General features: G+C 45.9%; 1 protein-coding gene across 1 annotated transcript; it reads left to right on the plus strand.

The window, feature by feature from the left end:
• Positions 1 to 821: 821 nt before the first annotated feature.
• On the plus strand, positions 822 to 25,761 carry LOC147610858 (uncharacterized). Its single transcript, XM_086785474.1, has 2 exons — positions 822 to 1,016; positions 24,708 to 25,761. The coding sequence occupies exons 1-2, from the start codon at positions 941 to 943 to the stop codon at positions 25,325 to 25,327; spliced, it is 696 nt and encodes a 231-aa protein (XP_086641600.1). The 5' UTR covers positions 822 to 940; the 3' UTR covers positions 25,328 to 25,761.
• Positions 25,762 to 26,574: the final 813 nt, after the last annotated feature.

Here is a 26,574-nt window from a genome sequence, read left to right on the forward strand (position 1 = left end):
TTTTGTTTGGGTGAGAGAGGGTGCCACACTAGGGTAGAGAGAGGGTATTGAATTACAAGGACCAATCTTTTTGTTTGGGTGAGAGAGGGTATTGAATTATAGATGCCACACTAGGGTGGATTCAAACCCTTCATTAGACAAGGGCTCTATCGCATCTATTTCATAGTTATGCTAGACCCTTCCACAATATATTGACAAAGAATTCGGACCACCCTTCTAGGGTTTGCTAATGCCCAATCTTTGGGCAGCGAGTAGCACCCGAAGTTGTGATCAATAATGGGCATGAGTCAGCTAACCGGGCCTGACAAAGTGTACCTGGGCGTGGACCTAGTGTGTAAAGGCTACCTTGATGGTGGTGGGCAAGCAATTCAGCTTGCAAATAAAACACCTTTGGGCGTTTGGAGAGTGTGTAACCTCCTAACTAGCTTAAGGGTGTTTACACACCTGGGTGGAAACCCACAAAAAAGTTATGCATAACCAATCAAATCACCACAATCACCCGTCCGTCTAACATTTCTTTACAGACTGTGACCACGCCCATGCACCCTTAGTGCTGATGTGTTTGCTGACTGGAACCCAACAACCACCATTCCAGTTCCGGGCAGAATAGCTTGCCCACAGCTCTCAGTTGTTGCAGGACGCCTTTTCCGTGGGCATGCCTGCGGTCTGTAGAGGGTATTGTCACCCACCAATTGTTTATAAAAAAGGTGGTTGCCCACAGCTCTCAAGCTTTTTCGTGGGCAGGCCTGTAGTCTGTAAACACCCTAAGGTTATTTATGGACCTTAAGGTTGTTTATTTATTTATTGACCTTTTACAAAAAGAAATGTATTAGGTACTCTGTACAAATTACAAAGGGAAGCCAATTAACATAATCCAACATTAGTTTCTTTCGATTTCCCCTGTTTCATATCTTCTCTGCGATTAAACGCTGCTAGCCGAATGTTGGAAACTTTGAAAAAGCAAACATGGTCGTTGGTTTATCTTCTGGCAGGCTTTCTTCTGCTCGCGATGGCAGGTAATCAAGTCTTTATTCACTATTACCATCAGATTTGAAATTAAGTACAGTAAATCACACAAGTCTAGCTAATAGGAGACCTATAGTAAAAGCCAAGAATTTGCAAAATTTACTCTTTAAATTCATAGGTCTCAATGAGGAGGGAATAAGGAGAGCAGTCTGTGATTGCAAGTGTGACATACATATCCTCCTGCAGTAACATGTTTCAGTGCTATCTTGAATTTGAGCACATTTGGGATCCTTTAGTTGTAAAGGTAGATGCCAGCTTTCCCCTGTTTACAGCCAAGGCAAGGGGGCAAAGGAAGGTATCAAGGGCGAGATCCCTCAAAGAACTGTTGGTTGCCATCTGATGAACTATCACAGATTGCCATTAAGGTCATGGTTAGTGTATGTGAGCAAAAAGCAGCCTCTTTTTTTTTTGTTTTGTTTTTTGAGCCAGGGTCAACTAGGCACAGATGTGCCCCGTTAAACTTGAAAGGACAAATGCTTTGGGAAAAAAAGAAGGCCTCTCTTCTTTATCAAAAGAAGAGACCCCAGGATCACATATGTTCACCATTGGATCTGGCACATCTTTATGTAAGGTCAGTGTGTGAACGTGCCACTAAAACAAGGGATCATGTAGATGAAAGAACATGGTGCAATGCTGAAGGTTCTGCACTTCATCCACCTTTGCAACTCCTTCTCCTTGACCTCTGTGCAAGTTTGCAAATTTCCTTTGGGAAATGTCTGCTAGACATCGGTAGGAGATTAGGAATGACACTTGCCTCCCCTGTTTTTAATTAGCCAGCAGAGCGCTTGGATCAGCCCGGTGGTGAGAAATCAGCTGTAGATGGACAGAACTGGACATAAGTACACGGAGACAGGATTGGACAGGGATGGACCGAAGTAGCTGGTTGGAACTGGACGGAACTAAATGGTAGTTCCTGATTTGGAATTCAAGAGAGCACAATAAGGCATCAGTGAACACTTCAGGCATTTCTTTCAGTAAGGCTTCAGTGAACACTTCAGCCATTGTATTTCATTCTTATACGGGTAAAGCAAATACTCCTGGGGGACAGTGCAGTGTCATGTCATCGGAGAATCTCATGAATCTGTCTCTGTGGTGGAGATCCTTGACACTTTGGTTGGGTGCGTGCCTAGTACATATTATGGAGTAGGCGTGCCCACTTAAGGGATGCGAATATGACTCCTTTGAGAGAGAGATGAGGATGATGATGAAGATGTTACATGCGTGGAAGCTCTGTGTCTTCTTTCAGCCTTAAAGACTGAGATAGGAACATCTTCATGCAAAACGCAAATAGATAGAGAGAGAAGAGGGAGATGGCTGTGTGTTCAGTATATTCATATGGTACAAAAAGATGGTACAAAACCTGTGGCCTTTGGCCTTCCAAAAGAGGAAACACAAATTCCATGGCCTTTGGCCTGCCCAAAAGGGTGAGTAATGACCTTTTAAGACTGATTCTTGACCTGCCCCATAGTGGGGATCAGATGAATGAATGCTTGGACTAGCCTTTATATAGGCCCAAATCTTCTGGTCGGTCAGCCCTTCAGGCTGTAGGCCTGCTCCACGACCTGCATATCCAGAAGTTCTGAAGCGCCTTCACATTTGTGGCTATTGGCGCTGGCTGACTGCTCCTGCTCCTGGCTTGTCCCTTGGGGTGCTACTGCCAATCCTTCTGTTTTATCTATTGCCTAATCAGGAATTAGCTTGGAAATCTGCCATGTCCATGTGTGCACATGACAGAAGATGATATATATTAACGTCTTGCAAAAGACCCGAAGGGTCTATGAGACAAGGTGTACAATGTGTCCATGGAATCTCATCATGAAAAAAAAAGACAACATAACCAAAACAATTAACACTAATCCCTAGGTAAATGTAGATATGTATGGATCATCATCGTCATCCTCATCATGGAGGATCACCATCCTCATCATCATGGATACAAAGTGGGTGTAGAGGATACGGGGGTGTGAGGGTGGGGAGGGAGCTATCCATGAATGTGGTGGGGGTCCATAAAGGATGTAACACGCGGAAGCTCTGGGGGTCTTCTTTCAGCCCTAAACACCATTGGAAACCATCTGATGCAAAACGTAGACATGAAGAGAGAGTAGAGAGAGAGAGAGAGATGCTGGAAATTCAGTATATTAATATGGTACAAAAAGGTACTCAGTCCACAGCCCTAGGTTGCCTTGTAGAAAAGGTGACATAGTCACAAGGGACGGGGGATGGGGGACGGGGACGGGGACGGGGACGGGGACGGGACGGGGGACGGCCATAAGTAGGGAACGGGGACGGGGGAGGGAACGGCACTCAAAAAATACTTTTTTTAAAAAATTTTTCTACTCTACACTTATTCTACTTTGGAAGTACATCAAAATGAGCACAAATTTACACTAAAATGGTAAGCTTTTGAGTCATATTAATAATTAAGTAGATACAAAATGAGTCAAGACTCAGGAGTCAGGACTAAGCCTTAAGAAGGTAAAATACATGAACGGACTCAAATGAGTCAATGACAAAAAAGTGCTGAAGACTAGAGGCTAGAGGCTAGAGCTAAGTAGTAAGGCCCATGAATCATGATCCATGAATGATCATCCACGTGAAGTGCTCGCCTCATGGTCATGGGTAGCTTGTGCCAAAGAAGCATCAAGCTCATCCTCAGTCTCATCCTCACTGGCATGCTGCTCGTGCACCTCATCCTCTTGTTGCTCTTCTTGTTGACTCATCTCCCACTCGGTGAAGGAATCTGCCTTCTTGGTCATGCTCTTGCAAAGCATTCGCAAGTTCGCGCTGACAAAGACAAGGTCATTGGCACGCTCTACCCCGAGTCGGTTCCTCTTCCTAGAGGCAATGTGGCTGTAGGTACTCCAAAGTTGCTCCAAGCAAGAGGAGCTGACGGCCTGGCTAAGTATGCGGATGGCAAGCTGCTGCAGCTCCGGTCCATCTGAACCAAAGTCCTCCCACCATAGAGCAACACCAACTTTGGAGCGGTTAACCTGTGCATCATGACAGCCATAGGAGCCATGAAATGACCTGTACATCGAAAGCTGGTCCTTGATCTTGCGCCTAACCGATGCATCAGGCATAAGACGATCCAAGATGATCCTCCATCCAGCGCTCGCCTCCTGGTCGCTCTCCTGCTTGTTGCCTTGGAATTCTGGGTCCACCACATAAGCTGCTGCATGCAATGGAGAGTAGTAGGAATTCCACCTTCCTAGACACAAGGCATGGATCTCCTCGTATCTGTCTTCGTCAGGCACGAAGTCTTTCAACATCTCTATCATGCGATCCATGGCCTCGTAGACCTTGCCTATGCATGGTTGCATAGCGTCTATAATCCTCAATCGGTGGACTACGGGCCTCACCATAGCATCTGTGGTCTTCACACGCTCCCACCAAGAGGCGTCATCCGCCCGTAGCCTACACTCTTGGCCAGTGTTTGTATGGGACTCTTGCATGGCGACAAACTCGTCGCTAAGGAAAAGCCCCCCTCAAAGCACCGCTACAATCCTTCAACCGGCCCAACATGAGAAAGTTGTAGGCAAACCGGGTGTCGGAATATTTGAGGAGAGACAGGACCTCTTGTTGAACTCATGCCGAAGTCTTTGGTGGTTGAGGATAAAGGAGACCATGGTGTTGGCCTTCTCAATGAGCGGGCTGATCCATGGTAATGCCCCGATGTCCTTGAGGAGGTTGTTTAGGCAATGAGCCATACAAAAGGACACCGTGACATGTCTATACATACCTTGGAGAATAGCTCCCGCCGCCCTATTGGAAGGCTCCCTATCCGCAACAAAGCCCACTACATGCTTGGGGCCAACGATCTCCATGGTGGTAGCCCACTCCGCCGCAAGCACATCCGCGCTCTTCCTAGTGCCGGATGCATCATGAGATGAGATGAAGTACATCTCTCCGCGGGAATATGCAACCATGCCGTGAATACTCCTCTTGCGGGTGTCACTCCATCCATCCACAATGAGGGAGACTCCGTTCCTCTCCCACTGCCGCTTTGTGTTGTCGGCCGCTTGCTCTACGATGCGCTTCTCCTTGTCGAGCAATGTAGTGCGCAAGCTCTCGGATGAGGGGGGCGTATAGGTTGAGCCATACTCCCCAATCTTCTTAACCATGACCTTGAAGTATTCCGACCTATTCAAGAAAGTAATTTACTAATGAGAAGGGGACTAGGATGATGAAAACATGAATGATGAATTGGCAATGCACTTACCTAGCCGCTTGAAAGGCAATGTGGTCGTGGAAGAAGAAGCGGGCCACCGCCATATCCACCTCCTCCTTCAACTTGGGGTTCCAATTCTCCCCAAGTGTAGATTGTCGCCGTGGGCCACGTAATGATTGAGAGGCCGTGGAGATGGAGGGTGCCGGTGTCGTGGATGGAGTAACATTCCGACTTGATGGTGTAGGTGATGGTGTGCATGATCTCGATCCACCACATGACTCCATTGTAGAGGCTTGAGTTCCTCTCCCCATCGTCGCGAGATCCACGGCCACTCGTGGTGTCCTTCTTGTCGCTTCGACCGCTTCGTAGACGCTAAGCTTGTCAAGAAGTTCCCGTCTCTTCTCGGGCGTGACATTCGTGCAAAACCTCACCTCATGCCCACTCTCATGCAAGAGGTGGGCTCGCACTTTGTCGGCGCCACCCGTTCGCCGGTACAGGCAAAGCTTGCATACCCATGACCAAGAACCGCCTCCATGAACGGATGTGGTGTAGTTAACCTCCTCCCACCATGTCCATCCCGTTGTCCTTCTACGAGAAGCCCCGGCACGTGAGGAGGATGCCATGGTTGAAGATGGCTTGACTCTTGAGCCTTGAGGAATGAGAGAGAGAGAGAGAGAGAGAGAGAGAGCCTAGAGGCTTGGAAGTTGGAAGAGTCAAGACTCAAGAGGCTTGAGGGAGAGGTGAGAGCCTAGGCCCTAGAGCTTGGAACTTGGAAGTTGGAAGAGAGAAGATTCAAGAAGCTTGAGCCTTGAAAGTTTGAGCCTTGAGAGTTGTGAACTTGTGTGTGCTTGTAGCCTTGTAGAGGCTTGTTCTTATATAGATAGGCAAGAGAGAGAGAGGAAAGCCTCAAGGGCAAGAGAGAGAGAGAGGGCCAAGCCTCAAAGAGCCAAGGCCCAACAGCCATAAATGGCTAGAAGAGCCAAGGCCCAACAGCCATAAACGGCTAGAAACGCGCAGGCAGGCGCAACGACCAAACGGCAGGAGCAACGGCAGCCGCAACGGCTCTCTGCCGTCCCCGCACAGCGCCGTCCCCGTCGCCGTCCCCTGTGAGAAACGTCTGGTGGGGGACGTCCGTCCGTCCCCGTCCTTGCGCCGTCCCGATTCGTCGTCCCGGCGTTCCAAGCCTCCGTCCCCTTCGTCCCCTGTGACTATGAAAGGTGATAAACACCCAAAAGTCTAGTCCCTACTTGGACCCTTATGATCCACCCCATACAGGAATGAATGAGTACAATGATGAGCATCCATGCTATTTATAGTCACTTGGGAATATTGGGCTACTGGCCGACTGCTGGTTGGCCAACCGACTACCCTCTTTATGTCCATAATCATCGTCGTCTGGTCCTCATGCAGCCGACAACACTCCTCTGCTCCCGACAGCCTCCAACGCAGCCGACAGTCCTTCATGCCTTTGCTGCAAGCCCTACATTGCCAAACAGCACGCCATGCTTCATGTCCTAGTTCTAATACTGTTTTTCTTGGCTGCCCCTTCTGGATTAGCCCTGAAAATGTCCATGGCATTGCACATGACATCCCCCTCTGCTAAACTTGATGACGGGATTCCAACCTGTTCTTGGATGATTGTCATCATTGCTATCTTTTTCCGAAGTCCCTCTGTCATCCATCCATCCCTGGCAACCCTTTTCTCTAAAAACCCGGCCCGATCTCCAAAACCACTATGACTCTAAATTGATAAAAAACAGAAGCAGGAGACAACACACACAAGAGAAGCAAACCCTAATCCATATCCATCAATCATAAAGAAGGAGAGAAGCCATAGTCATCATCTCTCTCACACACACAAAAGAGAACACAACATAGTGTTATGTCCACACTACAAAGTAAACCTAATGTAATGTCCACACCACACATGATCTGCTGGACGCGGTCATAAACACACCACACGATATCTATCTACCATACTGTCACTCTGTCAGCACCCATGTGCTATCCTCCAGTTGTATACGAGCTTGACATTTCAATACTCCCCCTCAAGCTCGACATGTCCATCTCTAGGACTCCCAATCTAGTACGGAAATACTCGAACTTATCCTTACCAAGTGCTTTGGTAAAGATATCTGCAACCTGCTCATCTGTCGGCACATATGTCAAATCAACATGCCCATCTAGCACTTTCTCTCTGATGAAGTGATAGTGGACCTCAATATGTTTGGTCCTGGCATGATAAACTGGGTTGCTAGCAAGCTGAATACTACTCATGTTGTCACAATGAATGACAACTCTCATATCACTCTGTAACCTGACATCATCTAGCAACTTCTTCAACCACATAGCCTCACATGCAGCTATGGCTGCTCCACGATACTCTGCCTCTGTGGTAGATAAAGCAACTGTAGGTTGCTTTTTACTGCTCCAACTCATAGCTCCACTACCAAGGCTGAAAACATAGCCACTGGTAGACCTCCTGTCATATGCACTACCGGCCCAATCTGCATCTGTATATCCATAGACATGCATGTCTTTTCCTGCCTCATAGAAAAGACCATAATGCACGGTAGTTTTGACATATCTCAGAATCCGTCTCACAGCATCCAAGTGAGGTTTACGAGGACTCTGCATAAACTGACTCACCAAACCAACTGCATAACTGAGATCTGGCCTCGTAATGGTCATGTAGATAAGACTACCAACCATTTTCCTGTACATGGTGATATCATCAAGCTCATCACCCAAATCAGCTCTAAGCTTCATGTTTTGCTCTAATGGTGTCAACATTGGTTTGCATGCTGTCATACCATACTTTGCCAGCATGTCAAGTGCATATTGCCTTTGCACCAACCATATACCCTTGCTTGTTCTAATCACCTCAATGCCAAGAAAGAACCTTAAATCACCAAGGTCTTTCATATCAAACTCTTTGCATAAAGAGGCCTTAACCTCATCAATGCCTTTCCCACAATCACCTGTGATAATCAAATCATCAACATAAATGACTATCATCACGATACCATCATGTGTCTTCTTCACATAAAGTGAAGAGTCTGCATTTCCAACCACAAATCCAATACTGACAAGATATCTGCTGATCTTGTCACTCCAAGCACGAGGTGCTTGCTTCAAACCATAGATTGCTTTCTTTAACCTGCAAACAAGAGTCGGATATTTTGGATGTACATATCCTTCTGGCTGTTCCATGTACACCTCTTCTTGTAGTTCACCATTCAAGAAAGCATTTTTTACATCCATTTGATGTAAAGCCCAACCTTTTTGTGTTGCTAGTGCAATGATAGACCTCACTGTAGCCATCTTAGCCACTGGGCTGAAAGTTTCATCATAATCAAGACCATAAGTTTGTGCATATCCTTTAGCGACCAGCCTTGCCTTATGTCTCTCTAGGCTGCCATCTGACTTGCACTTTACCTTATACACCCATTTGCAACCAATTGCATTCTTTCCTTGAGGTAACTCAGCCAATTCCCATGTATCATTTTTGTCCAAAGCATCCATCTCTTCATCCATGGCTTTCTCCCATACATGCTCTCCAATAGCCTCTGTATAGCATGTAGGTTTCACATGCTTTACCATAGATGTCATGTATGCATAGTGCATAGCAAAATCTCTATATGTCAATCTTTCAACTGGATATCTGACTCTCTGGGATCTCTGCAATGCATGCGGGTCACTCTGTACACCTGTAACACGAGCATGTGGTGGCACATATCTGTCCTGCCTAGCACCAGGTGTGCGTAAAACAGGTATTCCGAGCTCCTCATCCAAACTTTCTGAACTAGAGGACTCATAGCCTGTGATCCCAATTCCTTCAACTTTCTTCTTGCCTTTATCCATAGCACTACTCCCAGTGCTCACGCTCTCATGCCTCAAACGTCCTGACCATGGATGTACACTGCTACTCTCAGCTGCTGTTGGCCCAGACATAGTAGTAGAACTAGAACTTGCTTGTGATGGCAAGTTCACAGACACATCTGCCTCAAGTGAGTCAATAACTCCCTCATCTCTTGCTTTGTACCAACTAGCAAGCTCATCAAACACGACATCTCGTGAGATGACTACTTGTCTAGTTTGAGGGTTATAACATTTGTAGGCCTTTCGATCCTGTGCATATCCAACAAATACACATTTCTCTGCCTTAGGATCCAATTTCCGTCTTCTTTCATCAGGCACATGGACATAAGCTACGCATCCAAAGACTTTGAGATGTCCAATGTCTGGCTTGTAACCTGTAAGCCGCATCTCTGGCGTGCTTCCATGAATGGCTGCTGTAGGTGTTTTGTTCAGGATATACACTGCAGTAGCACATGCTTCTGCCCAATAGTAATCTGGCATGCTCTTTTCATTGAGCATTGCCCTTGCCACTTCACATATGACTCGATTCTTTCTCTCAGCCACACCATTCTGCTGAGGTGTATACCTGCATGTCAACTGTCTTCTTATCCCATGCTTCCGCAAGAAATGCTCAAAAGCTTTTGAGGTGTATTCACCACCTCCATCTGTTCTCAGACACTTAATCCAACAGCCATATTGTTTTTCTACAAGAGCTTTGAAATCCATGAATTTTTCCAGCACTTCACTCTTCTCTCTCAAAAAATATATCCATGTCATCCTGCTGAAGTCATCTATAAATGTCACATAGTATAGACTTCCTTTGATAGATGGGTTTTGTGCTGGGCCCCATACATCACTGTGCACTATCTCAAGTGGTCTATTACTCATGTTTCCTTCTCTAGGAAACCTCAACCTTGCCTGCTTTCCAAACTGACAGGCTTCACAAACATGCATATGTCCATCATATTTGAATCGAGGCAATCCATTGACAATGCCTCTTGTTTGCATGTTCTTTAATCTCTGTATATTGACATGTCCAATCCTCTTGTGCCACATGTCAATGTCCTGCACAATCCCATTGCTCTTTGAAAACATGGCTGAGCTCAATTCTGGTATGCCTGCATCCAATTTGAACAACCTTCCTTCCTTCTTGCCCTTGGCAATCAATCTACAGCCATGCTTTAAGTCTTCCACAAAACAGCCATTCTCATTGAATCTTACTTGTAATCCCTGCTCAACCATTTGGCCTACTGATGCCAAATTCTTTGTAATGGATGGTACATATAGTACCTCTGACATATTTTTCACATTTCCATCATGCATCCTCAAAGGCACACTGCCAACATGTGTTATAAGATGCTGAGTATCATCTCCTGTGACCACATAACCATTTGTATCCAATGGTTGCATCTTCTCAAACCACTCACCATGACATGTCATGTGGTTTGAGGCACCTGAATCCATATACCATGACTCATCTCCAGCATTCTGAGAATCCATTGTCCCCATAACGTGCTTCATTGCAAAAAGATGATTCGAACTCCCATCATTGTTACTGGTAGATGCATAATTTCCATGTTGTGGTCTTCCATTCCTCACATCATTTTGCTTTTTGTAACAATCTTTTGCTATATGTCCAAGTTTGCCACAATAGTGACATTCAATCCCATTCAAATTTTGTTGAGGACCTTGCCATCGTCCTCTACCACGAGCACCTGTTCCAAATCTCCCCCTATGGGATTGAAATCCACGACCTCCACGAGATCCAAATGATGACTGTGAATTCTGAAAATTCTGATTTGATTGTGATTGAGTAGACCTGTCATTCCAACCACGTCCTCCACGGCCTCGAGGGGTAAATCTCCCCCTGCCTCGAAAGCCTCTAGATGAGTAAAAAGCCTGATTCCTTGCATGCTCATCATTGCTTGACGAGGATGCACCACCTGTAACACTCATACCACCAAGGCCAAGCTTCAATTCTTCCACAATGAGCAATGACACAAGCTCATTAAAGTCTGGCATTCCTCCCAACCTTACTGAGATGGAAGTGTCAAAAGATTTGTATTCTTTGCCTAAACCACGTAATGTGAGAGCAACCAAATCATCATTATCCATTGGGGCATGGATTGATGACAAGGAATCTGCATAACCCTTGATTTCCTGAACATACTCATGTATACTCCGATTCCTTCGTGTTACACTGTGAATCTGTTGCTTTAGTTGTATCTTCCTTGCACCAGTGTCTGTCTCATACATTCGGCACAATATACCCATGCCTCTTTTGGTGTATCTGCATCTTGGATGTGAATAAGCAAGGCATCTGTTACACATATGGAAAAGTAATGCAACACCTTCGAAGACCGCTCTACCCATTGCTTGTGAGCCAGTAACTGAGCATTATTTGGTTGAGGAGGTAGGTATGGCTCCGGGTCTTCCTCCGAGACGAGACTCCATAAACCTTTTCCTTTCAAAAAACTCTTCATTCGAAACTTCCACACTTGAAAGTTAGTGCGGTCAAGCTTCTCTCCAACAATCTGTATCGGACCATCTCCCATTGTTGCAAAAGTATAGTAGATGTACCCCTTTGACAAGTTGTATGCCGGACCTGTAAAGCTTCAAATCTCTCCAAATCACATCAAATGCTTGCAAATTGTGTGCATTAACATCCCACAATGATTCACCAACAATGTACACTCGATCAAAGTTGAAACCAAATGATACTTCTTCACAAAAAAATTTCTGGTTTTTTTCTCGCCAGTAATTTCTCGCCAGTAACCAGTCAAGATTATGCTCTAAATCCTTCAAATCTTGTCCAAATTCAATGATTCAACTTGCATTGGCTTCCCAACACATTGCTCCAACATATCCTAGAAAGGTTTGATCAAATTCTTCAAGGTGAATGAGAACCACCAATTTTTGTAGCTCCCTGGTTTGCTTTTTTCTGCATCTGTCAGGTACCACCTCTCACTAAAAATGCTCTATCTCCTTCAAATCTTATCCAAATCCAAAACTTTTTGAATCAAAAGTTTAGCAACTCATAGGACTCTACTTGTACCAAAGGAATTAGGCCAATTTGATATAGACAAAGATTAATGCCTTGATTAAAACTGCTCTGTTTCTGGACAGACTTTCTGCAAACCTGCAAACCTCTGCTAATTGAGTTCAATGAGCTCCAAATTCATGAAATGAGCTGCCCCAAATGTTATCTTGCTCACAATCACACTTTTGCTAAGTACTCCAAGCTTTAAAGCATCCAATTTGGTGTCCAAATGAGAGAATTAGACCAAATTCATTGCAAACTGTCCAAGAAACTCATCCAGAAAGCGCCGCCTGCTCCTGGAGCTCTAGGAGAGAGGGGAAATCACCAATGACTTGATAGGTCTCTTAGCAATGACCTAATCTATCATGGGTATGAAGGGCTAGCTCCAATTTTGAGTAGAATTGCCACAATTGATCCTCCACGGGGCATATATTCTCTGGTTTGCAGGAGTAAAAAAAAACAGAATTTTTCTCTCACAAATCACCTGAAATACATCAATGTTTCATGCAATGGTTTGCTCCAGTGTTGCTAATACATGTGCCCTTTCACAATACATGAGAACCTCTGTGTTTCCTTTGTATTTGCCCCAATACATTTGACAAAATACATTCCTTCACAAGCTTTCCATGAAAGCTTCAAAACCAGAAATTTTCTGCTTGCTTTATGCACTTCAATCTTCACTGAACTTGCTCTTTGGTACCTGCAATCCGCAGAGGGGGTCTTGCTACACTCACCAGTGGTCCTTAGCTCTCAGATCTGATGCCGATGTGTGCTCCACAGCTTCTCCTTTGCTCCAAGCTCCAATGGCTCCCTTCACAGTTTTTTTTTCTTCTTCCCTCTTCTCTCACTCACTCTCTCAACACAGCTAATGAGCTCTTGGCTCTGATACCATGATAAAAAACAGAAGCAGGAGACAACACACACAAGAGAAGCAAACCCTAATCCATATCCATCAATCATAAAGAAGGAGAGAAGCCATAGTCATCATCTCTCTCACACACACAAAAGAGAACACAACATAGTGTTATGTCCACACTACAAAGTAAACCTAATGTAATGTCCACACCACACATGACCTGCTGGACGCGGTCATAAACACACCACACGATATCTATCTACCATACTGTCACTCTGTCAGCATCCATGTGCTATCCTCCAGCTGTATACGAGCTTGACATTTCAACATGAATAAGATCTATGCATCTGTTCCCTCCAGTCCCCAATCCATTCTTGCCCTAACTTTGAACACCATCTTGGTCTTCATTCCTGAGAAATGAGTCTGGCACTCTCACATCACCCCTTGGAGGATAATCCTCCCTTGGGACCGTTGCCCGAGAACCTATTTGGCTCACAGGACTGCCATCCCCTCTGGCTCTATGGAACACCACCAACAAACCTCCTAGGAGCTCTTCCCGATTCTATGTTCCTTGCCTTGGGCTTCGTATCCGTGTACTTTCCTGTACCTTGGACTTGTACACCATCATATGGGACTGAATCAATGTTTAGCTTTGTTGAGCCTCATGCTTTGATACCAATGTAACACGCGGAAGCTCTGGGGGTCTTCTTTCAGCCCTAAACACCACTGGAAACCATCTGATGCAAAACGCAGACATGAAGAGAGAGTAGAGAGAGAGATATGCTGGAAATTCATTCATCATTAATAATTACGTAATACATATTACGAATCACGATTCATGAAAACAAGTTACAACCCTAAAGTTTAAAGTTAAAACCATACAAAATCAAAATTGTAGACTTGCAGGCTATGAAAAAAAAGGAGTCTGCACTCTGAGTCCAAACTAAAAGCATAAAAGCTTTCAGCCTAGCTACTAGTGGTAGTATGTAGTAGGCTAGTAGCTACATCACTTGTAATAAAGCATGGTCCATAGATCATGATGCATGATGCATCATCGGTGTCAAATGATCATCAAATCATGGTCTCTCGGTCTCCTCATCCTCATCACCCCACTGCCAGCATCCTCATTATCCTTATCACTGTCATCATCATCCGCCTCATCAGAGGGCTCCATGACACCGAAGCTACTAGAAGCTGCAACACCACTCATGCTTGCTCCAACAAGATCTGTTGAAATCTCTTCTTCTCCCTTTGTGATCTCTTGCAACGCAAGCAGCCTCTCATCATCCTTCTCTTTGTTAAGCATATCCAATGTGACCTCCATCTTCTCATAACCCCTTTCCTTTAGCTTGGAGAGGAGACAGATAGGTGTGTATATACACCACCTTCTCTACGTTCTTAGGCAGCAACTTATTCTTCCTTTTTGTATGGATGAGAGATAATGTGCTCCAATTCCTCTCACAAGGAGAAGTACATGTGCCCGATGAAAGCACTCTAATTGCCAACTGCTGCAATTTCGGCGTGTGTGCCCCAAATGTCTCCCACTATTGACACCTCGATGCATTCTCTTTTTGTCCTTGACAAGGGGACGAGCAAATGTACCCGACTCGGACTTGTACATGTCCAGCTCATCACATAAGTTCCCTTGCAATTCTACATCATACTTTGTGAGTGACATCCTTCCACCCATTGTGCACTTCTTTGTCACCATCTGGATTCTTAGCTCTCAAAATAGGATGAAGAACAAAACTTGCAGCATGTAATGGAGAGTGCATCATATCCCACCTATCAACACAAAGCCTTTTGATGTCTGCGAGCTTTGAAGACTCAATCCCTTCTAGGGCTTCTATCTTCTCCACCATCCGATTGGTAAGCTCATACACAAGGCCCATGGTGAAACCACACCGACTAGGTGTGAACATCCTTGAGCACTGTTTCGTGAACAATACGCTCGTCACCACATCAATGCTCAAGACAATTTGCAAAAAGAGAAGCACTGCACAATACACCACCATTGGGGCCGCGAATGGGCCGACACCCCCCCTCCCCCCCCAATACTGAAGTATCTTATTGGAGGATTTTATTTGTGTACAAAGTTCCAAGGGCTTGCTAGCCAGATAATCCATGCAATGCATAATATGAAGACATATTACCCAAACAAGTATTTGCCGGTGAAGAATGTCGAAGCCTGACTCGTTGAATGAGTCAATACGATCAGTCCCGACTCCTCATACACCTGGAGTTGTGTGAACGCGAAACTGTCGTTCCGAGACAACGCACGAAGAGGCGCTCTCATCCTAGAGCCTGGCTCGCACAACTCGCGGAGGAATGGGCTTGGTCCTCCCAAGTGTAGGCACACAGACAAGTGCTCACATACAAGTACACAAACAGGTACTTGTAGTAGATCCGGTACACAAGTTGGTACTACTAGGGTTTCAACAGGTACAACCCTGAGTACAGTTCTGATTTTCAGCTAGTACAGCTGGTACAATTAGGGTTTCAGCAGGTATGGTGGTTGGTACATGCGGTACAGCAGGTTCTCACAGTAGGTACACAGCAGGTACAGCCAGTATAGGAGGTACAATAGGTACTGTATGTCATGTGCACAGTGTGTATCTACCGTGTGCTACACGCACGCAAGACTAGTTTCGAGGCTTGGGGAAGCTTGAAACTAGGCAGGCTGATTCACGAGCTGAGTTAGGGATAAACTAACGGGCGGGCACCGAAGTATGGATGGGCGGGCGCCCAAGTGTGGACGCCCGATGACCGGCCAAGAGCCTATAAAAGGGTGGCCAAGGTTAGTTATTGGGATACAGAGAGTCTCGCGAGTTTGTGAGAGCTCTATGGTCTTGGAGCCTGGATCTAGTGCAGACGTACACCTGCTTTACGCAGCCGAGGCCGGCAGCAATCTCGAGGCCCACGAGGGCAGCTTCGTGGCGGTATGGGACGCCGCGAGGAGGAGATTGGTCGGTACGTCATCCTAGTTAGCTCAGCTCGTGGCTCGGTGGGGACAGCCAAGACTCTGGGCTTGCCCACGGCTGTCATGGTTGGGAGGTGAGTCAAGCCTGCACCCCCTTGTTGTTTGTTTGTTCGTTTGTTTGCAGGATTCAAGTTTCGAACCAAGATCGATCACGAGGGGATCCGTGGGGATTTGACAGTGGTATCAGAGCATACCTCGTGAACGAGCAAGTCGGTAGGTAGAAAGGATGAGGTCGAAGAAAGGTATGTGTTAAAAAGCTTGCTGTTTTTTCTGTGCATACTGCAGTTTTCAGTTTCAGTATGTGTTTTTCTTCATCAAAGAAACGCATGTTGATGGGAGATGGTAATTTAGTAGGGTCGTTGCTTTGCATGAAGAAGAGGCCTGAATCGGTTGTGCAGTCATAGGCATGAACTGCAGGGAGAGAATCAACAAAGCACGTTGCTTTTTGGCGCAAGAGAGAGAGAGCGAGAGAAGTGCTGGATCGCCTATAAGCGGGCAGGTTTGTGCGCTGGCGGGAGACGCTATCGACGGCTGGCAGGTAGGCGCAAGTGCCTGTGTAGCCAGGCAGCCAAGGCGGCCAAGCCAGGCAGCCAGGCAAGCGCCTTGGCCTACGCAGCTAGGCGACCAGCCTAGCACAGGCGCCCAGGCTATCGCGGCTGGCCTACAGGCAGCACCGGCCGACGGCTACGCGTGCGACGTGCATGAAGAAGAGGCCTGAATCGGTTGTGCAGTCATAGGCATGAATTGCAGGGAGAGAATCAACAAAGCACGTTGCTTTTTGGCGCAAGAGAGAGAGAGCGAGAGAAGTGCTGGATCGCCTATAAGCGGGCAGGTTTGTGCGCTGGCGGGAGACGCTATCGACGGCTGGCAGGCAGGCGCAAGTGCCTGTGTAGCCAGGAGGCCAAGGCGGCCAAGCCAGGCAGCCAGGCAGGCGCCTTGGCCTACGCAGCTAGGCGACCAGCCTAGCACAGGCGCCCAGGCTATCGCGGCTGGCCTACAGGCAGCACCGGCCGACGGCTACGCGTGCGTCGCACTCAGGCGCCGGTTTCAGTTGACGACAGCATCCGCCGGATGGAAAGCATGCGCCGGCAGCTTCATTCGCCTGCAACCAGCCGACGGCGTTAATCTAGGAGGAGAAAAAAAAAACAAGGAAAGCCAAGTTTTTTTTGGGAGTTTATTAAAAAAAAAAAGGTTTATTAAAAGATTTAAAAGACCCCTCTCCGAGGTTTAAAAGTGTTTATTTTTTTTAAGAACTTAGAATATATATATATATATATATTCAAGAAAAAAAAAACACAAAAGCAAAGAAAAAGCCAAGCATAGCTTTTGGGGGCTTTTAGTTTTTTTGGAAAACCTTTATAAACCCCCTCAAGTGGGCTTCTTGCCACACATCTCTCAAGTTTTCAAGCTCTCAAGCTCTCTCGTACTTTCATTGTGCAAAGATCGAATTTTCTCTCCACGTACCCTCTTCACGATGTCGAAGGCTTGCCGGCTACGGAAGGTACCGATGCCGATCTTTTTGACAATTTTGTGTCAAAATCCGATTTTCAAGAGTTCAAAGTAGCTCTCGAAGCTTCTTCGACGGAACGTCAGGCACAAATCGCAGCCTAGATGCATGCTTCGCAGAACTCCATCGCTCTATTGACCACTACCCTCTCTACTTTCTCGGGTATGGATACTTTGGCTTCAGCTTTAGGCCCCAATATTACTCGGAAACCGTTCGGGGGCGAGCAAAAGCAGCGAACCAAGGAGATCGTGGACACTTGGCTACATAAGTGGCAAGTTCACTTTCAGTTTCATCCATATGATGATGGAAAGAAGATCCAATTAGCAACAGGTTTCTTGTTCGGCAAAGCTTTGCTTTGGTTTAGATCCTGGCAGTTCGCATAACTTTGTTAACTACAAACTTGTGCAAAAATTGAGTCTTGATACGACACTCAGCGACCATATCTATGAGGTACGCCTACCTGCGGGAAGACAAGTTTGGGATCGCAAGGTGGAGATGCTTCCAATCCAGATTCAGGACTACAAAGATACTCTGGAATGCTATGTTATGCATCTGGAAAATGTAGACTTGTTATTAGGGATTGAGTGGTTTAAGACTCTTGACGTCCAGATAGATTGGTCTAGTCATATTTTTTCTTTTCAGCATAGGGACACCAAGTATAGTATTTTAGGTGATTGTATCCATCCCTCTCAGGGACCTCTTGTAAATACAATTGATTTTGGAAATATAATGGATTCTTCTTTGTATACCGCTTTCCATTGTGTATTGATTCCACTTTCTTCTTTTCTCATCCCTTCCATGGATGTAAATGAATTAAGTGTGTTTGAAAGCAAAGAGTTACAGAAGATACTTGATTCATCATACGAAAAAGATCGTATGATGAACGATCTTTTTCGTGAACATTTGCGGAAATTTGTGGTGGTGTTCCTGGATGATATTTTGATTTATAGTCGTACTCTTGAGGATCATGTCAAACACCTCACGATTGTCTTAGCTATTTTAAGACAGAATCGACTATATGCTAAGTTGAGTAAATGTGAGTTCTTTATGACCGACATCATTTACTTGGGACACACGATCACTAGAGATGGATTGAGCATTGACTATGACCGAGTTCAGAAGGTTTTGGACTGACCTATACGCGAACAGTGAAACAACTTCGTTCTTTTCTCGGTTTTGTTGTTTTTCTTCGAAAATCTGTACGGGAGTACTCTCAGCTCACACTACCGATGACCGACTTATTGAAAGGTCGTGGACGTAAGTCAAATCAGCCTATCACTTGGAATAACGATTTGGATATGGCCTTCAGACTTTTTCAAGGAAGCACCTATCTTAGCATTGCCTGATCCTAGTCGGCCTTATGTTCTTGAAACTTGATGCCAGTGACTATGCTATTGGGGCTGCTTTATTTCAAGATGGTAGACCGGTTGCTTTTGAAAGTAAAAAGCTAGACGACACTCAATCTCGTTGGCCAACCCTTGAGAAGGAGCTTTATGCAGTGATTCATGCTCTCAAGGTTTGGAGACATTATTTATATGGCTCCAAGTTTGTGGTATTGACTGATCATCAGTCAATCAAGTATGTGTGTGATGCAGATGATTTGAGAGGAAGGAAAGCTCGTTGGGCAGAGTTAATGCAAGATTTTGATTTTGAGATCCGTTATCGGAAAGGGTCCATGAATAGTATTGCAGATGCGCTTAGTTGGATTAGAGAGGTGAATACTTTGTTCACCGAGATTTCTACTAACTTATTTCAGTCATTGAGAGGGCTTTGCAGGACTGATAGTTATTTTGGTCTATTTTGGCAGAAGATCCAGGACGGGATGTCAAATCCCCACGGATCTCCTCGTGATCGATCTTGGTTCGAAACTCGAATCCTGCAAACAAACGAACAAACGAACAAGCAAGGGGGTGCAGGCCTGACTCACCTCCCAACCATGACAGCCGTGGGCGAGCCCACAGTCTTGGCTGTCCCCACCGAGCCATGAGCTGAGCTAACTAGGATGACGTACCGACCAATCTCCTCCTCTCGCGACGTCCCATACCGCCACGAAGTTGCCCTTGTGGGCCTCGAGATTGTTGCTGGCCTCGGCTTGCGTAAAGTAGGTGCACGTCTGCACTAGATCCAAGCTCCAAGACCGTAGAGCTCTCACAAACTCGCGAGACTCTCTATATCCCAATAACTAACCTTGGCCACCCTTTTATAGGCTCTTGGCCGGTCATCGGGCGTCCACACTTGGGCGCCCGTCCGTCCATACTTGGGTGCTCGCCCGTTAGTATATCCCTAACTCAGCTCGTCAATCAGCCTGCCTAGTTCCAAGCTTCCCCAAGCCTCGAAACCATAGTTTCCAGAAACGGCGTTTCTGGACCACCGAAACGTGGAAACGTTTCGGAAACGTTTCCAGAAACGGAAACGGCGTTTCCAAGTTTTAATTTTTCCAGGGTTTAGAAACCCGCGTGCTCTCTTTCGCCGGCATTTTGCGCCTTCTTTCCGCCGCCTGTTTGGAGCTGCTCTACCCATCTACCTTGCCCTCTACTCCTCTACCTCCACATCAGCCCTCTACCACGCCCTCTACTTGAGCAAAGATGTATTTTTCAAGCTTTTGTAATGTTTTTATTAATTATATATGTATGTATTAAACCCTAAAACCGAAACTCCGTTTTCCCGTTTTTTCCCGAAGGCCGAAACTAAGAAACTCCGTTTCCCGCCGTGCTCCGCACCCCCGTTTTCGAAACTCGTGGAAACTATGCTCGAAACTAGTCTTGCATGCGTGTAGCACACGGTAGATACGCACTGTGCACGTGACATACTCCCCTAGATCACCTGTTACAGTAGGATTCTCAGGACTTCAGCATGATGCACGTAATTTTTTGCAAAATATGCAGGAAATGTTACAAGTTGCGAAGGAATCTATTAGAAGTGCTCAAGACCGAGACAGGTTTTATTCTAATGGATATCGTTCACCGAGAGAGTTCTCTGAAGGAACGATGGTGTATTTGCGAGTTCCGAAAGATTCCGAGACCTTACGGACAAGTTGATCTCCGAAATTATCCCCTAGATACTGTGGACCATTTCGTGTTACACGACGGATTGGTTCAATTGCATATGAATTGGATTTGCCTTCTCATGTGTATGAATTGGATTTGCCTTCTCATGTGAAAGTTCATCCTGTATTTCATGTCAGTAGACTTAAGTACTGGGTGGAGCAGATCAGTTAGTTACTCCTCAAGAAATTATAGATGTCGAGGACATGACATTTGTTCCGCACGAACCTGAAAAGATTCTTGGATTTCGTGAAAGAAGATTGCGTAATACGCTTATCACGGAATACAAGATCAAGTGGAAGGATCGTGTTGTGGAGGACGCTACATGGGAGACATTGACTACTCTTTAGAGAGATTACCCTGGCTTTTTAGTGAGCGCAGGAGTGAGCTCTTAGAGGAAGGCAAGTATGTCATGTGCACAGTGTGTATCTACCGTGTGCTACACGTACGCAAGACTAGTTTCGAGGCTTGGGGAAGCTTGGAACTAGGCAGGTTGATTGACGAGCTGAGTTAGGGATAAACTAACGGGCGGGCACCCAAGTATGGACAGGCGGGCGCCCAAGTGTGGACGCCCGATGACCGGCCAAGAGCCTATAGAAGGGTGGCCAAGGTTAGTTATTGGGATATAGAGTCTCGCGAGTTTGTGAGAGCTCTATGGTCTTGGAGCCTGGATCTAGTGTAGACGTACACCTGCTTTATGCAGTCGAGACCAGCAGCAATCTCGAGACCCGCGAGGGCAGCTTCGTGGCAGTATGGGACGTCGCGAGGATGAGATTGGTCGGTATGTCATCCTAGTTAGCTCAGCTCGTGGCTTGGTGGGGACAGCCAAGACTGTGGGCTTGCCCACAGCTGTCATGGTTGGGAGGTGAGTCAGGCCTGCATCCCCTTGTTGTTTGTTTGTTCGTTTGTTTGCAGGATTCGAGTTTCGAACCAAGATCGATCACGAGGGGATCCGTGGGGATTTGACACTGTAGGTACAGAAGGTACTGAGGGTATAGCAGGTACAAAAGGTGCTGCAGGTACAGAAGGTACTGAGGGTACAGTCATAACAGCAGGTACAATTAGGGTTTCTGCAAGTACAGCAGGTGTCCATAGCGGTACTGTTAGGGTTTTAGCAGGCACAACAGGTACTGTTAGGGTTTCAGCAGGTACAGCAAGTGCCCACAACAGAAAAAGGGAAGTGAGCCAGGGAGAGTTGGGCGCCAGCTTCTAGGAGAAGGGAAAGTGCAAAAAGGTGGAGAAGAATAGGGGAGAGGACTGGAGGTGGAGGGGTCCAAATCCCTTGTGCCATGTGGCACAGCCCACCATGGTGGGCACCTCCTTAAAGCATCCACACTTATGAGGCCCTGTGTGGGTCATAATTAATGGTGGGCACCTCCTTAAAGCATCCACACTTATGAGGCCCTGTGTGGGTCATAGTCACATGGGGCGCGAAATGGGGACGGGGACGGGACGGGGACGGAGAATATTGAGAATGGCCATTCCCTTTGACTATAGAGTAACATGGGACGGGGACGGAGAAGATTGAGAATGGCCATTCCCTCTGACTATAGAGTAACATGGGACAGGAATGGGAACGGGAAGTGCTGCTATCCCCAACATTCCCAAGTCTAAAAATGCCCATTCCCTGTGACTATGGTGTGGGTGCCCAACGTTTGGACTGGCCACACTTTTGACCTTGTGCTCTGGGCATTGAGCCGGTGGCTGGTGCCCAGCTTTAATAAATGTGAACTGTGAAGGTTATTAAACCTTTGCAATAATAACCAAGGGTTAAATGAATACTTACCACCTGTTCACATGCCACAAACCATGTCAGAATACAGGGCATTCACACGGCTCACGGGTGGGCGTCTCCTGCTCGTGAACTGGACATGTCATAACAAGCATTCATACGAAAACAAGTCACTTGAAAACAGTTTCAAACAGGCAGAGATGCATGCATGTGCATTATGCAATGGAAATCTCCCGTTCTTGGAACCTGTAAATAGCAGGTCTTCCCGAGCACGGAACTGGCTCAATGGGAAGCCTAAACTGGGATCCTTGACAGTGGGTTCCACATCCTGGCCACACTACGGGTGACACAAGGCCTGGCCTCCCGTAGGTGACGCGAGTCCTGGCCTCATTATGGGCAACATGAAACTCCCTAGCCTCCCATACCTTGGCATGAAAATAGAGGAAGACCACTTGGGCGGCCAAATGGTGACATCCCCCCCGGCTTCTAAATAGTTGACCTCAACTTTAAAGCCTCCAAATATGCTTGAAGAAGGTAGTGTTTCCAAATAGTCAAGGCATGAATCACAGCCAACAACTCCTTCTCATAAATGTCCAAAGAAAGTTTTGCACTCCACGCATAAAGATTTCTGTAAGTCTAGAATGAGTAAGACATGCCCACTCATCACGGCATCCTTGAGATGAACGAAAGCCTCTTTCTCATCAATTGTCCATTTGAAGACTACCTTCTTCTTAGTGAGCTCATGCAATGGCAAAGCAATCCATGCAAAGTATCTGATAAAACGCCTGTAATATGAGCATAAACCCAAACCCGAAAAGCTTCGTACTTCATGTACAGAAGATAGCTCAAGGCAATTCCGAATGGCTTCAATTTTTGCAGGATCCATCCCGACGCCATTCTTTGATATGATATGCCCCAAATAGTGAAACTTGGAAAGAAAAAAGTCACTCTTTTTGGCATTAATGAAGAGCTTGTTCTTCAAAAACAATGGCAAATGTTGGCGATGCTCTTGCTCATTCTTGGAAAATACCAAGATATCATTAAAAAACACACCTATGAATTTTTTATGCTCACGGAAAATGCAATCCATCGCCGGGGCATTTGGAAGACCAAACAGCATAGCCAAAAACTCATATAGTCCAAATGACATCCTGAATGTTGTTTTGTGTATATCCTGCGGTGCCACACGCACCTGGTGATACCCACTCTTAAGATCAATGCGGCTGAAACATACAAACCCATCAAGTTTATCAAGGATGTCATCTATGCGTGGGATTGGAAACCGGTTCTTGATAGTAAGCTTATTTAAAGCCCGGTAATCCACACACATATTGAAGGAACCATCTTTCTTCTGCACTAGCAAGACCGGTGAGCAATATGGCGAAGAGCTTGGCAGAACCAAACCTTGGTCCAAAAGCTCCGTCACCTATTTCATAATCTCCGCTTACCCTATATGGAGGTCTATTTGGTGGGGAGCTACCCAGCACCAAATCAATGCGATGATCCTCGAGTCTCTCAGGAGGAGCTCTCCTGGTAATGTATCTGCAAAGCAATCATTGTATGCATTTAAAAATTTCAGCCTTTCACTTGTGAGAGTATCTACGCATACATCATTACATTCAACCTTATCATGAACCAAGACTAAGTACGCGGAAACACTCCACCCTTCCCGCAGAGTTCTTTGGTGCCATGGTGACAGATGGCATTGACACACTCCATTGGCCAATGGGAGTTCATCCAGGGCTATGTAGAAATAGAGGGCACCTTTCTTGTGCATCTAAAGACCTGGAGGTTTTGTGCCGTGAGGCATATCGTATGGTGGTACAGGCCCCCCAATGTGGCTCCTTCCCCCACCCCATCATATGTAACCTCCATGCAATAGTGGCCAGCCATGGAAATGCCATCCCCCATGGCTGTGGCGCACGCGCGCGCGCGCGCGAGAGAGAGAGAGAGAGAGGGAAGACTCCCCCCCCCCCCTCCCTCTAGAGACTCAGGTCAGAGCTATGTAGGAACAGAGGGCATCTTTGTTGCACATCTGGAGTCCCAAACCTTATGTGTCTGGAGCCGCAGATGGAATTACATGGTACCACAGCCCCAATGTGGCTCTTTTGTCCACCCCTCCAAATGTAACCTCTCTCAACTATGGAGAGAGTCGCCCTCCTCTAATTCTCATACCTCATATAAGGGGTTGTGTCCTTTTATTTCAGATCCACTATTCGCATGTATGACCTGCCGTTTCACATTTTATAGTTTTGGGCCATTCCCCTTCTGCAGACAGCAGTGCACTTGTGTTTGATAGCGTTAATAGTTGTGTAACTTTCACATTTACATGTATTATTATTTCTATCAAGGAAAGGAGTGTATTTGCAAGGCATGAATTTGTAGATGCAACGTGCATTTCCTTCCTTGGTTACTGTATGTTGGTACTGTTTTATTTGCAAATCTAGCAAAGCTTTGTTTATGCTAAGTAAGAAACCAGGAGTGTTTGAACAGCTGAAAAAGCAAGGCAGCTGGTTGGGGAAGATGCTTCGTCACAAAGTGGGAAGTTTACCTGGATCAACTGCTTTGACATGAGAAGTGGGTCACTGGCATGCATTGCAAAAGAAGGAGCCAAATCATATGTGTATAATATAAGAGCAGGCCATATTGCAAGAGTGAGACAGAGGTCTTTTGAGATTGCCTATGCACATGCTTTGGCTGAGGGAAAAACCGAGAAAGCTGCATCGAAGGAGGCAAAAGGTGCAGGAAGTAAAGCCGAAAAGCTAGCTTCAAGACAAGCCCGTCGAATACTGGGACCAATTTCAGCAGCAGGGTGGGACATGTTTGAAGCCCTTTACTATGGGGGAACTCTCTTGGAGGCCACCATGAGAGGTCTTGGAACCATAGGTGGTACTTATTGGGGAGGCTTACGAGGAGAAGCAAGTCTTGGGCGTTTAGGCTACCTGATTGGCAGTCATATTGGAAGTTGGATTGGAGGTAGGGTTGGGTTGATGGTCTATGACATTTCCATTGGTATACACTTCCTCATCGATGAAAACCCAGTGGAAGCAGAGCCCAATGAATACCTGGAGGATACTGGGCCCAACGAAGTAGAATATAATACAGAGTTTTAGTTGGGATGTATAGATAGCTGAGTGTACAATTGAATTATTTGTAAAAGCAAAATCACTATTTATCACAATTCACAGATGCATTGCTCACAGGAGAGAACGACGGAGGGTACTGTTACCATGACAATGTCATGGAGAATTAACACTCTCAATATCTGATGTACCAAAGAGTGTATCAGAGTGAAACATGTAGTGTAGTGCTCTATATATATTTTGATCTCCATCTATATTTCTCCTATTATATTATCAACCTTGGAGTTAGTGTGAGGTCTACAAAGGTTTTACTAGACCTAGGATATCCTTTAAAACCAAGTTTGTAAAACTGGGAATTGAACTCGATCTGCATGTTCAAGCTAGACATCAAACGCTATGCTACATGTTTCTTGTGGATCAGCATAAATACCAAACTTTGCACGTGTTTATGTGCTTTGTTGTAAGTTTGTGGAATCTGATTAGTTAAAAGTCATGAAGCCTAGAACCTTGCAGGTGTTGACTTCAAGAAGTATTGACATCGTATGACCGGATTAGTCACACGCCCTTAAAGCGTATGAGTTATAGCATAACTACCAGGTTAAGACGGGGCTTGCACGTGCCTAATGAAGGCAACGCCAAAAAACTCCATTTGTTTTGTGGTAGTTAGAAGTGTTAATTGTATTCATTGTAATCAAAAGTGGGAATATCCCTCCACCCCCCCCCCCCCCCTCCCCCCCTCCTGCCGGTGGTGTCCTTGCCGATTTTAATCCACTCCTTTTGGTGGAGTAAACGGGGAAGTAGAAGGGAAATTTTTTTTTTGGGGGGGGGGGGGAACCAAATAAGTAGAAAGTGGCTACTGTCCCCACCCCCAATTCAGATCTTGAAAGCCAATTACACACTGGTCTAACTAAAGAAGCAAGCTTTCTAGTGACAACCAATCCGAGAGGGAGAGAGCGATTCATAGGCCAAAAGTAGTCATTGTGTAGCATCATGATTTACAATGTCACACCCAACCAACTACTTTTTACCTCTGTCAAATTTGGAGCTCCTTCTCCCTTAGATTCTTGGTTTGATTCTAAAAGAGAAGAAAACATGGGTAAAAACCAACCAAAGCCTCTGATAGTGGCCAAGTGCACTCAAAGCTATACAAGGCATGATGATGTGCATGCATTTTCATAACACTTTGAGACCACCATTACGTGAGCTTTCTATACAAATGCTAAAATGGATAAATTTTATTGGAGTATTTTTGATGTGTCTAGTAGATGGTGCTACGT

Source organism: Cibotium barometz, chromosome 48 (genome assembly GCF_041138505.1).
Source record: "Cibotium barometz isolate CiBa-2024 chromosome 48, ASM4113850v1, whole genome shotgun sequence".
NCBI classification, from domain to species: domain Eukaryota; kingdom Viridiplantae; phylum Streptophyta; class Polypodiopsida; order Cyatheales; family Cibotiaceae; genus Cibotium; species Cibotium barometz.